We start from the raw sequence: 13,989 nt of genomic DNA, 5'->3' as shown, positions 1-13,989 counted from the left end.
TCTGAAAGAGACCTGTAACGTGATCTGGGATATCCATTGAACCTGGGGAATCAGAAGCCTGGCATCTCACTTAGAGAGAGAGAGACAAATATGGTCAAACGCCACATAGATTTGGCATTGTTTACTATACTTCAGTAAATAACAAAGAGAATACTTTTTTTTAAACTCTCCAGCATTCGGGGATAAACACAAAGTGAAAGCATTGAAATCCAAACAAAAATGGGCATATCTTAACTAACAAAATTTAAGACAGGATATAAAGAAGGAATTGCAAATTCTGCAAAGAGATGGAGGAGAGGGGAATATAAGAAATTATGGAAGTGTGCTAAATGGATAAGCAGAGAGGCAGCAGAGGAGAAACCTGGAGGCAAATAAAGGATAGTCAGAACAGGTGGTACAATAGCTGTGAGTTATTTTAAAAGCCATAACAGTGCGTAGTGGGATTGAAACTCGCACACAAAGCCATCAACCATCCTAAAGTGAGGATGTGTGTATTGATGTTCTTCATTTTTATGGGCCATTGCATCACTGGTTGGGTCAGCATCTGTTGCTGATCTCTCGTTGCCCTGCGGAAGGTGGTGGTGAGCTGCTGCAATGTATGGGGTGGAGGGACACTGTTGTTGGTGGGGTGGGGCGGGGGGTGCTCCAGAACTTTGATGAGGTGTCAGTGAAGGAACGGTGACCCAGTTCCAAGTCGGGATGGTACATGACCCACTGGGGAACGGGTTCAAATCTCGACACGGCGGCTCTGACGGCTTCAAATTCTACAAGTAATATCTGGAGTTGAAAACTAGTCTCGGGTTCATGGTCACTGTTCCTATCATTTTTTTTAAAAAAGCACTTGGTTCACTAATGCCCTTTTAAATCTGCCATCCTTAATTGCCCTCTGAAAAGATGCAGGCAAGCTACCCAGTTCATGGAGAGTTAGGGAGGGGCTGTATACACAAGCCAAGTCAACAATGCCCTCATCCCATGGAATAATTTTTAAAACAATTATCTTAATCTTGCGACTTGTAAAAACAAGAACAAGTGTGTGCAGCAATGCAGCAGCAGGGATGTAAAAAGGGTGTTTTATTTATTTATTTATTTAATTCCCCCTGCAGTGACTTTATTCTGTGAAAGGAGCCTGCCCACGAAACCAGAAGGCAGAAATTCCGAATCGTTCTAGGATTTTGTTTCAAGAGTTGGAGAGTGGGGTTTCTTAAAAAGATTTTTATACAAAGAGCTGCTGCAAGTTTTCTAATGTTGGGGACTGGCTAAATTATTCAGGGTATGGCACATTGCAAGAGATTCGATCTCATCTTGGCAGCACATTGTGTTCAGTGAGTTAGTATAATTACCTCTACAATAGAGAACGCAGCCAACATTGGTTTAAAATAAAATGACGTCTTATGACCAGTCAGCTAGGCAGGGCTTGAAGATTGACTCCTGTGATAAGATGGCTGCCCTGTAAGAGGGACTGAATAGGAAGGGCCTGCATTCTCTGGAATTTACAGGATGAGGCAACCTAATCAAAATAAGTGCGGCTAAACGAGAGAGGTGGGGTGGTCACCATCTCAGAGTAAAGGGAGCATATGTGTTTTAGCCAGAGCTAAGCAGAAATTCCTTCGTGTCGCTCTGGGGAGTCTCTGAGAATTCTCCATCCCAGAGGCTCTTGCAAATCCTCCGACGTTGTGAATATTTTCACAAAAAGGGGTTTGTGTAATGTGAGGGGAACAGGAAGGAGCTGACTGTTCGGGAGACCGTACTTGAGAGGGCCAGAAAGCTGACTGCTGTTGCTATTTCTCACCGTCTCTGTTTGTATAAATCCCTCTGCTTGAGAACAGCTTGCTGTTTGAATCGGTATTGAATAAGGGCTTGAGAGAAGAACAGAGAACTGTGGGATCCTTCCTACCAAAAAGATGTTGTTCAAGGTTTCAACTAGTGTGCCCGCAGAGCAAGTAATTTATGTACCTTCGCTGCAAAGCACTATATTATTCCCCCACATCTAATTCAAAAGAACATGTTGACAGTTTCATTCTGTCATGGGCTAAGCAGAAATGGACACAAGATGGAGATTGTGATTTAGTGATTGACTTTGTGTGGTGAAGTGGGAACTGTTTATGCTGTAGAGGGGAATGCTAGGGTATGCTTCATTTGGGATTTTTTGTTTGATTGCTACCCTGTCATTGTACAGAGTGTTGAGCATTCTCTATTCTCTGGAGCAGGCTATCACCAGGATGAGTTTCCCCAACTGTTCTCAAGAGCCACCAGCACAACAGCAGTGGGGAAATACTGGGACTTGGAGATAGTAAGGATAGCAGGTGCTGGAAGACCAAGTCAATTGATGTGAGGCTGGAAAAACACAGCAGGTCAGATAACATCCAAGGAGCAGGGAAGTCAATGTTTTGGGCCGAAACCCTTTGTCAGGACAGGGACGGGGGGAGGGAAGCCCAGAAACATACAAAACATAGATAGGAGCAGGAGGAGGCCATTTGGCCCTTCGAGCTTGCTCTGCCATTCTTCACAATCATGGCTGATCATCCAACTCAATAGCCTGATCCTGCTTTCTCACCATAACCTTCGATCCCATTTGTCCCAAGTGCTATATCTTGTTGCCTCTTGAATACATTCAATTTTTGGCATCAACTACTTCCCGAGGTAATGAATTCCACAGGCTCACTGCTCTTCGGGTGAAGAAATGTCTCCTCATCTCCGTCCTAAATCGTCTACCCCGAATCCTCATACTGTGACCCCTGGTTCTGGACACACCCACCATCAGAAACGTTCTTCCTGCATCTACCCTGTCCAGTCCTGTTAGAGTTTTATATGACTCTGAGATCACCCCTCGTTCATCTGAACTCTCGTGAAAACAGTCCCAACCTAGTCAATCTCTCCTCATATATGTCAGACCCGCCATCCCTGGATATAGAGTGAGGGAGTGGGGCTGGGAGAGGGGTAGATGGGACAGTGATGCGTGGGTGCAGGTAGGGAGTTATTGTGATTGGTCATTGGGAGGGGTGGAGCAAATAGGTGAGTAGGATTATGGATATGTCAGGGAGGTGAGGGGGGAGGGCTGGACATGGGATAAGGCTGGGGGTGGAGAGATTTTGAAGCTGGTGGTCAATATTGAGGCCAATGGGCTGTAAGCTCCAAAGGCAAAATATCAGGTGTTGTTCCTCCAGTTTACATTTGGCCTCGCTGTGACAGTGGAGGAGGCCAAGGATGGACATGTCGTCAGGGGAGCGGCAGGGGGAATTAAAATAGATGGCAACTGTTGTAGCCATTGCTCCTGATGTGGTCTCCTCTTTATGAGGGAGACCAAACACAGACTTGGGGACCGTTTCTCAGAGCATCGGGCTGGTTGATGCATACAGCACTCAGATGTTCCGGTTGCCATCCATTTTAATTCCCCCTGCCACTCCCCTGATGACATGTCCATCCTTGGCCTCCTCCACTATCAGAGTGAGGCCAAACGTAAACTGGAGGAACAATACCTGATATTTTTTCCTTGGGAACTTACAGCCCATTGGCCTCAATATTGACCACCAGCTTCAAAATCTCTCTACCCCAAGCCTTATCCCATGTCCAGCCCTCCTCCTCACCTCCCTGACCTGACCTAACCTTTTCATCTGTTCGCTCCCACTGACCAACCACAATAACTCCCTAGCTGCATCCACTTATCACCATCCCACCTACCCTTCTCACTGTATTTACTTCTGGGCTCCTCTCCCCATCCCCAGTCCTGACGAAGGGTTTCAGCCCGAAACGTTGACTTTCCCGCTCCTCGTATGCTGTCTGACCCGCTGTGCTTTTTCAGCTTCTCATCTGAGGGAAAAACTGGGAGCTGGTTTCCAATCCCTCTCTCAACAGGGAGCACATGCACTAGTGCAACGTAACCTTCATATCCTCCAACTCCATCCAAATCTCTACCCCAGATTCTATCTCATCCTGGTCAGTCATCACCTCCGTGCTCTCAGGCCCACAGTAACTCCCAGTCTGAGAGTGTCTCAACTTTTCACGTTTTCATCCTTTTTTTTTTGTTGTTTTCTGATTCCTCCATGTCCTCGTTTCTCCACTGTCTGTCTGTAACTCCTTCCTGCCCCATAACCATCTGTTTTGCTCCATTTCAGGCCTTGAGATATAATTAAATTAATTAAAATAAATAGTTCTCTCTTCTCGCTCTCTCTCTCTTTTTTTCTTTTTTTTTTTTTTTTTTTTTTTTTTTGCTTTTAAAATGCTCCTTAGAGGTTTTGCCAAAGAGGTAGGGTTTGAGTATGTGTATTTATTCTCTCCTGTACGGCTCGGTGTGATATTTTGATAACAAAAAGTTGCCTTACAAGGGTGCTGATGTCTTCTGACCTACAAGGGACCATGCAAATCCAAAGTTATTGTTGATGGAGAAAAACCTTTTGGAAGGGAAAATGGCGGAAGAATATTCAAGCATGGGAGTGAATGTTTTGCTCCTTTTCCTAAGCATTTCTTTGCAGAATTGCATTTTGAGTGTGCGCCTCCTAACCCAACAACTGCCAATTGTCTGTCCCCACTCAGAGGCTCAAGGTACCAAATACAATTAACATACAACGAATGTCTGGTGGAAGACATGTGGACCAAATGTTGATAAATGACCCTAATTTGATTGTATTTATTTCGTTGTTTTTTTTTTTTAATTTTTCAGGTGGATTTTTGATTCCCTACGTGATAATGTTAGTTGTGGAAGGACTGCCTTTGTTTTACCTGGAGCTGACCTTGGGCCAATTGATGAGGCAGGGAAGCATTGGAGCTTGGAAAGCAGTCAATCCATATTTAGTTGGTGTTGGTATGTAACTGCACATTTTATGCCCTTTTCTGTCTTGTACTTTAATCCTGTCCCACTGACTATGTTGAGTTACAACTTTTTTTTTGCACCCTGCTGTGATAACAACAGGTGTAGGAAGTCTCGTGATATCATTTCTGGTTTGCGTCTACTACAATGCAATTGTGTCCTGGAGTCTTTGGTATCTGTTCCATTCGTTTGAGGTAGGTATGACCGAGAATCGATCCATTATATTCTTCCTGAGATTAATGAAGTTTAATATCTCTGTCTCTGCTTTTACCTTCCTGTGCCCATGCCACACAATGGGCAAAAGTCTTGCTTTCTCTGTAAAGAAAATAGCAAAATGCTGACGATCAGAGTGGTTCAGACAGCATCCATAGAGAGAGAGCAAGCTAACGTTTCGAGACTAGATGACTCTTCTTCAGAGCTGAGCTTCAGTAGCTCTGAAGAGTCATCTAGTCTCGAAACATTAGCATGCTGTCTGACCCACTCTGATCTCCAGCATTTTGTTGTTTTCAGTACAGATTCTGCAGTAATTTGCTCCTTTCTCTGTAAAAGGCTTTGTGACTCGTGGCAGAGTTTCCACTTTTTTTTTAAAAAGGATCTGAAGACACTGGCGAGGGGTGCAGACAGGATCTTGGGGTCATGGTGCCCATGTCACTGAGCTGGTAATCAGAGCCCAAAGCTAATGTCCCAGGAACATGGTTTCAAATCACACCAGAGCTAGTTTAAGTTCAATTAAAGAAATCTGGAAATGAAAGCTCATAATGGTGATGATGATCCTATCGTTGATTGTTTACAGAAGCCCAGCAGGTTTGTTCATGTCCTTTCCAGGCCACCAATTCCAACTGTGCTTTCCCACAGCCACATTCCACTTGGCCTCTTCAGCTTGTTCCATCATTCAATAAGACCATGGCTGTGGTCTAACTCTGGCCTCAACACCAGTTCCTCGCTTATCTCGGATTACCTTTTGACTCCCTTATTGGTCAAGGTGCTATCTGTCCCTGCCTTAGAAGTATTCATTGCTGTCTAGGTCCAAAGGCTCAAGACCTTCAGAGAGAGAATTTCTCTTCACCTCTGTCTCATACCACTTATTTTTAAATTTCCCCTACTTCCCATCTCTCACTAGGGGAGAACATCCATTCAGCATCCACCCTGCCAAGTCCTCCCGGGGTCTTGTACATTTCAGTAAGGGCAAAGTCTGAAATGCACTGTACAATAACACAACTGTAGCTCACGCAGCATCCATGTGTTGGATAGATATTCTGTACTTTCATAGTAATGAAGAAATATTGCTTTGTGCTTTTGCTATTTATTGTTTAAAGCTTATAACGATTCAAGGGGGTTTGCACAGGGGAGTTTTGTTTTAAATTGATGTCTGTAGGTTTTATCACCATTTAATAATTTGCTGTTTGTTTCTCTGTTAAACAGAACCCTCTGCCCTGGGCACACTGTCCATTAAATGCAAACAACACTGCAATTGTGGAAGAATGTGCAAAAAGTTCACCCACTGAATTCTTCTGGTACAGAAAGACATTAAATGTCTCTCCCACAATCGATGACACAGGGACATTGCACTGGGGGCTGATGCTGTGTTTGATCCTCTCCTGGCTTATAGTTTACCTGTGTATCATTAGAGGAACTGAATCTACTGGCAAGGTACCGTCGCTGTTGTTAAGTTGCACAGACTTTAGAAGTCTGTACGTCTGCTGTGCTTTTTCCAAAAAAAAAAAAGACCTATCCCTAGTTACCCTGGGAAGGGCTGAATGGCTACCTCCTGTGCTGTTCATTGCTCTCTCGCGCTCTCGCTCTCTCCCTCCCCGGGTGTTCCTTTGCCATTAGCAAGAAGCTAACGTTTTGATAATTTGAGCACTCAGTCTTTTTACTCCAGTGCCCCTGAACTTGACAGCTAGCAGAATTCGCTCCATTAGCTTCACCTGTACGTGGGCACATTCCAAACAAAAAAGCCAGAGTCCGCGAGGTTGTTTTCTTTGGAAGTGGTTTCGGAGGCGTAGACTTTGAGGAAGATCAGCACAAACAACTTTCCTTTTTTCGGAATCTGCCCTGTACTGGAGGAAATTAACTCTTCAGTGCCTGATCTCTGAGCCAAGCTACTTTGGGTTGGTATGTTACTGCCTGGGAGGTGGGGAGCGTTTTAAAGTGGGGGGTGGGGGTATTCCTAGAGAGGGTGCAGCAGAGAATTCCCAGGATGGTTCGGAGAGATCTGGGGTCAAGCTAAATCGGGCTCATTCTGCTTGGCATGAGGAAGATCTGTTGGAGACAGACAGAATTTACAACTGGTTTGTAGAGGAATTCCAAAGCAAAGCTGTTCCCGTCACCTGATTGTACAAGGACCAGGGGACAGCAACTTATTATATTTTTTCTTTTTTTTTAAACTTGCATGTCTCGGGCAGTGATGCCAGTGAGATGTGAGGAAGAACTTGTTTGAGCGAGGGCGAGGGTAAAGGGATCAGTCTTATCCCTGTGCTCTTTTCATTGGTCAAGTGAGGTGTGTCCCAATCGTGAGCAAGTTTGGGTTATGTCTTATCATTTTGTTATATGTTGCCAAGCATTGAAAGAGAATGAACGTTGTGCTCAGAATCTTCTTTCACTCCCGGGTTTTGCTCAGCACAGAGTCGGCAGGTTTGAACTTTGATTCCTGGAGATTGCCTGTCAGTCCTTGGAGTGTCAGGGAGTCCTACCCTCGACCCTACCCTGTTCTCCAAACCACTTCACCCAGGCCCCGGTCTATTTGCAAATAGACCCATCACTGGCGCTGTGGGTCATCAACAGCAGCAGAATTGTACTCCAGCACAATCTGTAACCTCATGGCCTAGTATATCCCCCACTCAACCATTACCATCAAACCAGGGATCAACCCTGGTTCAATGGAGAGTGCAGGAGGGCATGCCAGGAGCAGCACCAGGCATACCTGAAGATGAGGTATCAACCTGGTGAAGCCACCAAACAGGACTACTTGCACGCCAAACAGCGAAAGCGGCAAGTGATAGACAGAGCTAAGCAATCCCACAACCCACGGATTAGATCTAAGCTCTGCAGTCCTGCCACATCCAGTCATGAATGGAGGTGGGCAATTAAACAACCCACTGGAGGAGGAGGCTCCACAAATATCCCCATCCTCAATGATGGAAGAGCCCAGCACGTCAGAGCAAAAGATAAGGCTGAAGCATTCGCAGCAATCTTCAGCCAGAAATGCCGAGTGGATGATCCATCTTGGCCTCGTCCAGTCGTCCCCAGCATTACAGATACCAGTCTTCAGCCAATTTGATTCACTCCACGTGATATCAAGAAACGGTTGGAGACACTGGATGCTGCAAAGGCTATGGGCCCTGACAACATTCCGGCAACAGTACTGAAGACTTGTGCTCCAGAACTTGCCACTCCCTTAGCCAAGCTGGTCCAGTACAGTTACAACACTGGTATCTACTCGACAATGTGGAAAATTGCCCAAGTATGTCCTGTACATAAAAAGCAGGACAAATCCAACCCGGCCAATTACTGCCCCATCAGTCTACTCTCGCTCATCAGTAAAGTGATGGAAGGTGTCACTAACAGTGCTATCAAGCAGCACCCGCTCAGAAATAACCTGCTCAGTGATGCCCAGTTTGGGTTCCGCCAGGGCCACTCAGCTCCTGACCTCATTACAGCCTTGGTTCAAACATGGACAAGTTCCTCTCCAAGCCACTTACCATTCTGGCATGGAAACGCGCTGCCATTCCTTCCCTGCTGCTGGGTTAGAATCCTGGAGCTTCCTCCTTGGCAGCGTGTTGTGGGGATTTGTAACCACAGAGACTGCGGCACTTCAAGATGCCACTCAGCACTTCCGTTTTAAGGGCACTAAGGGACAGGCGGCGAATGTTGGCCCAGCCTACGGTGCTCCCATCCCATCAATGCGTTGAGCAGAGATCCCACTTGCCCCAATATGGGGCAATACTCCAGGGAGGTCTGAAAGCCAGTGTCTCTTTTACTTCCTTCGCCAGCAGTGCCTGAACAGAGACCCCTCACCCCCAACCCAGCAGGACTGTTGTAATGGGAAATGTACCATCACAATGATTTAACCATTTGGAAAGCCATAAGACTGAACAGAATTTTTTTTTTAAGGTAAATGTGATTACTGTAAAACCGGTTTGAACCGTCTCCTCCTCTCTTTTTGGCTATAGGTGGTCTATGTCACAGCTGGCTTTCCATATGTTGTGTTGGTGATTTTTCTCATTCGAGGAGTAACTCTACACGGAGCAGGAAATGGGCTCGTTTATATGTTCAGTCCAAAGGTATTGTATCACATAACTTCAGTGTAACTCAAAGTGAGTTTTACTATCAAAGTTAATATTCTGTTGTTTGAATTCTTACTCTTCGATCTGCCTTCAATCAAATGAACTTTAGAATTATTGCAAAAACGAGAGGCGTGTCTCTTAAATTAGGCACGCTGATGTTTTCTCCTGGTGGATGAAAGATAAAAATTCCTTTAGTAACATGTTCCTCTTTCTCTTCTGCAAAACTCCAGTTCTGTATGATCTAGGCACTATTAGCATTATTCTACAATTTAAAAATAAAGATGTGCATTTATATAGCACCTTTCACCACCCCAGGATACTCCAATCTATTTCATGCTCAATGAAATACTTCTTTGTGCAGGTGCTGTTGGTACTGCAGGAAATGTGGCACTAATGTACATGCAGCAAGTTCCCACAGACTGGGATGTGATAATGACCAGATAATCTGTTTGATGTGAATTTGTTGTCTGAGGGATAAGTAGTGACCAAGACACCAGAGTTGCAATCACCTTGCTCTCCAAAATAGCAAGAGAGGTTTCTCATCTCTTAAAATATCCAGCTGAGAGGCTGGACAAGGTCTCTGTTTGATATTCCACCTGGAAAGGTGATATCTCAGGCAGTGGACTGCTCTCTCAGTACAACAATGGAGTGTCAACCATGATTTTTGTGCCTGAGTCCCAGAGTGGGACTTGCACCCACAACCTTCTGATACTGAGGTGAGAGCACTACCAGCTGAGACAGTGTGTAAAGCAGGAGTGATAAAGGACAATATATTTTTTCTGATTTAGGATTAGGACACGGTCGTTGTTCCTTTCTGGTTCCACAAATGAGAGTCTGTGGGACTCTCTTCCCTAGAGAGAGTAGAGACTGGGCCGTTGAATGTTTTGAAGGCAGAGGCTTGAGTCTTTGGGGGTAATGGAGCGGTGAGCAGGAAAGTAGAGTGGAGGTCACAACCATGAGTGGTGGGCTGGGCTGAAGAGATCCAGTTGGGTTTACTACAGTTCCTGATTCCTATGTTTGCATGTTTTCCTGTTCTTGACTTTAAATATAGCAACAGCTTCAGAGTGTGGTTGAAACATTTTAAATGACATCTTTCAATTCTCGGTGGCATTTATGGAGACCAGCGTCCACCCTATACTCTTAAAACAAGCAGAGATCCTGACCTGGGATCGCTGGATCTAATGGTTTTTGAAGAATCCCACTTAGCACGATTGACTGTAGCAGACACTATACAGACAAAGATTCGAAGCAGTCTTTAACAAATATTTCACCGTTCTACTCTTCCATTCTAATTAAGGCGCTTTGAGGACATTTCCCATCCATTGATGCTGTCTGACTTGCCAACTAATCAGCCCCCTTTTGTTTTCTTCCTGTAATATAAACTGTTGTGAATGTTTGCGTTTTGGCATTCTTGCACTCAATCCTGATGAATGCAAGCAACGTTGTCTCTTTCCAAATCAAATGGCATTTTCCAGTCCAGCTCGCAGGCAGTAGAATGCAGGACCTGTGTTTAATCGATTGGAATTTTGGGCTAATATTTCCGCAGCTTACCGTGAGGATGGTAGTATTCTGGGCTCGGGGCCCGAACTAATCCAAAAATGTAAAGAGCTTGTTGGGATTGAGGAGCAGCGAAAAATAAAATCTAGTTCTTTGTAAGAGCAGAACGGAAAGCTGCACCTCAAGCCAAGCTGTCGTGTTGTCAAGCTGTTGGGAATTTAGGAATGCAGTCTTGGCCGGGATTGAGAGGCCAAGTGGTCACCTCTCCTTCAAAAGCCTGTCAAAACCACCCTCCGAACAAAATGTGAAGCTAAAAGAATACGCAGGAAAATTACAGAATTGCAAAGGCTGTTATCAAAACTGAATGTGCCTGAAAAAACACTAAACGCTCACAGTTTAGTAGAGAAATCGCAAGGGCTTTCTAGGCTCCTGAAATGAATCCTTTGATCAGTTCCTGCAGCTTCTAAATATCACAGGAACCACAAAATGGTTACAGTGCTGAAGAGGCCATTCAGCCCATCTATGAATGTCATTGTGCCACTCTATGGTCTCCTCCCAACAACACTGCATGTTTGTTCCTTTTGTCTCATTCCCTTTATCGAGTGCCTGGACTTTTTTTTTTCTCTTTATTCAATCATTAGGATGTGGGCATCGCTGGCCAGGCCAGCATTTATAGCCCATTCCTAATTTGCTCAGAGGGCAGTTAAGAGTCGACCACATTGCCATCCTTACCTGGTCTGGCCTATGTGTGACTCCAGACCCACAGCAGTTTTAACAACCGACAGTGGATTCACGGCCGTCATTAGACCCTTTAATTCCAGATAATACTTATTGAATTCAAATTCCACCACCTGCCGTGGTGGGACTCGAACCGGGTACCCCGGAACGTTATCTGGGCCAGCATGGTTCCCCCCTCTTCTTTTCTTTTTTTTGCCGGTCATGTCGAATTCCCTCTCTTGTGTTTGTGTGTTTGCGCTGCAACTGACACCCGCACCTTCTGCCCTCCGCACCCCTCCCAGGTGGAGCAGCTGATGGACCCGAAATCTTGGATTGACGCAGCCACCCAGATCTTCTTCTCGCTCGGCCTGGGCTTTGGGAGTCTGATCGCGTTTGCCAGTTACAACCAGAAAAACAACAACTGTGAGAAACAAGCAGTTATCATTGCTTTAATTAACAGTCTGACATCCGTGTTTGCCAGCGTTGTCACTTTTGCCATATATGGTTTCAAAGCTACATATAATTATGAAAGCTGTCTTGAAAGGTAAGAGTATCTTATAGGGAGAATCTCGCACGTTCACTCTCTCTCCCTTCCTTCCTTTTCCTTTCTTTCTCCCTTTTTTTTCCTGCTCTTGGTTCTATTTTTTTTTTGCTCTTCTCTTGTGCTGTCTCTCGTTCACTTTACTCTTCACTTTTTCATACTGCCTCACCGATCTAGTCTTCCTCACTGTACCAGAGTGAATCTCAAAAAAAAACGTTTAAGCCAGTGTAAGTAGCAGCAATATTTAACCTCTCACACCCAACCAGGAGTGCATACGAAACCGTGGCAAATGGTTCTGGATTGTAGTCAAACCTTGGATTGAGAAAGTTTTTAAAGAGTGGGTAGTTTCTTTTAAAGGTGAAGGCCCAAAGACACTGGGATGGCGGCAGGAGGGGAGGCCAGGAATTGGTTATTCTAATAGCGAGAACAAGTATAGAAAATAATCTGAAAGATTAATGGGACGCCGAACTTTCAATCCAGAGGATTGAAATAGAGGGAGTTTGAAAACCGTTGTGTCCCCGGCTATGCAAGACCCTGGTTAGACCAATCCCTGGAGCTGTGCATTCTGTTCTGGGTGTCACGCTTCAGGAAGGCTGTATCAGCCTTGGAGAAAGTGTGCCAGGTAGATTTATCAGAGTGATCCCTAGATTCCAGGAGTTAGATTTACAAAGAGCGATTTACCTCCATGGGAGTTGTATTTCCTTGAATTTAGAAAGTTAGATAGAGAGTGATGTGGTCAAAGTTTGTTTTCTCAAGTCGTTGAGCAGGACAGAAAAGATCAATAGAAATGATGTTCACTCGAGTGCAGAGTGTGGTCTAATATTTAGAATCAAACCCTTCAGAAGTGAAATTAGGAAATGCAAAGTGAGGTAGAAGTTTGGAACTGTCCCACAAATCGGAACTGATTCTAGATCAGCAATTAATTTTAAAACAGTGGTATAAATAGATTTTGTTTAAACAAGATCTACTGAGGTCAGTGGGATATTGTGGATTGGCTTTGATCTCATTGAATGGTGTGCCTAAGGGGCTGATTGGTCATCTGTGTCTTCTGTGTTCCAATGTCCTGTATCCATGTCAGCCTAGAGGCCAGGTTGACTCACCTTCCCATTGCCCTGACTCATCCCCTCCGAGCTAATCCCTTGGCTTTTGTCATTTGACAGCTCAACAGGAGTTCGGCAAGGAAAACCCAGCAGCTGTCCTGGAGTTGTGACTACCCACTGCTTTGGTTTCTCCGTTGGATAGCTTGTTGCTGGTATTGGGGGTACTTTTTGAGTAGACCAATATACAGAGGTCCATAAATGATGTACTGCCAAGATATAACTAATTATGATACACCGCTGTTTGCACAAGTGACTGAACATGTGAACAAATGTATAAGTAACAATCTGAATAAATAACAGCAAGTATCTTGATACAGGCAAGGTACAAATAACATCTGAAACTTCCTTCACTATCAATGGGAGGCAGTGGTATTGTGGTAATGTCTCCGAACTAGCAATCGACAACTGGGTACAGAGCTTCAAATCCCGCACGATATCAGATGGTGAAATTTAAATGCAGTAAAATTCTGGAGTTGAAAGCTAGCCTCATGACCACCATGTAGCTGTTGTCGATTATTGTAAAAACCCATTGGTTCACTGATGTCCTTTTATTTTTAAAGAGAGGAATATCTGCCATCCTTACCTGGTCTGGCTTCCATGTGACTGCACACCCACAGCAATGTGGTTGACTCTTGACTGCCCTCTGAAATGGCCCTAGCAAGCCAGCTAGTTCAGTGGGTGATAAATCCTGACCCAGACAATGAGGCCAACACCCTATGAATGATTGATTGATTTTTTTTTTCTCTTAAAAAGAAAATCAATTGTTGATGCTGCTGTGGTTTGGCAAGATGCTAAAGGCACTATATATTTTATTATGGTGTCCCAGGGAACAGCAACACAACAGCGAGACCAGTTCTAAGCAGCGCTTGCATTATTTAATTAATAAAAAATAATTTCCTAGTAGTGGTGGTCTTTTGGGAGCCAATGGCCCTGGGTAGATGAGAACTCTACACTCTGATGGGTGGTGTCACATTCCCAGACTGTCAACGCCATTGCTGTCTGGTCAGCAGGACAGTGACCACCCCACTCCCCCACCCCCCCAAC

General features: G+C 44.8%; 1 protein-coding gene across 2 annotated transcripts in view; it reads left to right on the top strand.

The window, feature by feature from the left end:
* The window catches only part of LOC109935788 (sodium- and chloride-dependent transporter XTRP3), a 43,534-nt gene that overhangs the window by 17,456 nt on the left and 12,089 nt on the right, over positions 1-13,989 (top strand). For both annotated transcript variants that reach the window (XM_048618663.1, XM_048618655.1), the window contains exons 2-6: positions 4,658-4,798; positions 4,907-4,998; positions 6,227-6,454; positions 8,977-9,087; positions 11,607-11,848. In XM_048618663.1, coding sequence (XP_048474620.1) covers positions 4,658-4,798; positions 4,907-4,998; positions 6,227-6,454; positions 8,977-9,087; positions 11,607-11,848 — 814 coding nt within the window. The remainder of the gene's footprint in view (positions 1-4,657; positions 4,799-4,906; positions 4,999-6,226; positions 6,455-8,976; positions 9,088-11,606; positions 11,849-13,989) is intronic.

This window comes from Rhincodon typus, chromosome 2 (genome assembly GCF_021869965.1).
Source record: "Rhincodon typus isolate 14 chromosome 2, sRhiTyp1.1, whole genome shotgun sequence".
In the NCBI taxonomy this organism is placed as follows: Eukaryota; Metazoa; Chordata; class Chondrichthyes; order Orectolobiformes; family Rhincodontidae; genus Rhincodon; species Rhincodon typus.
This window is presented reverse-complemented; position numbering and strand designations above follow the sequence as displayed.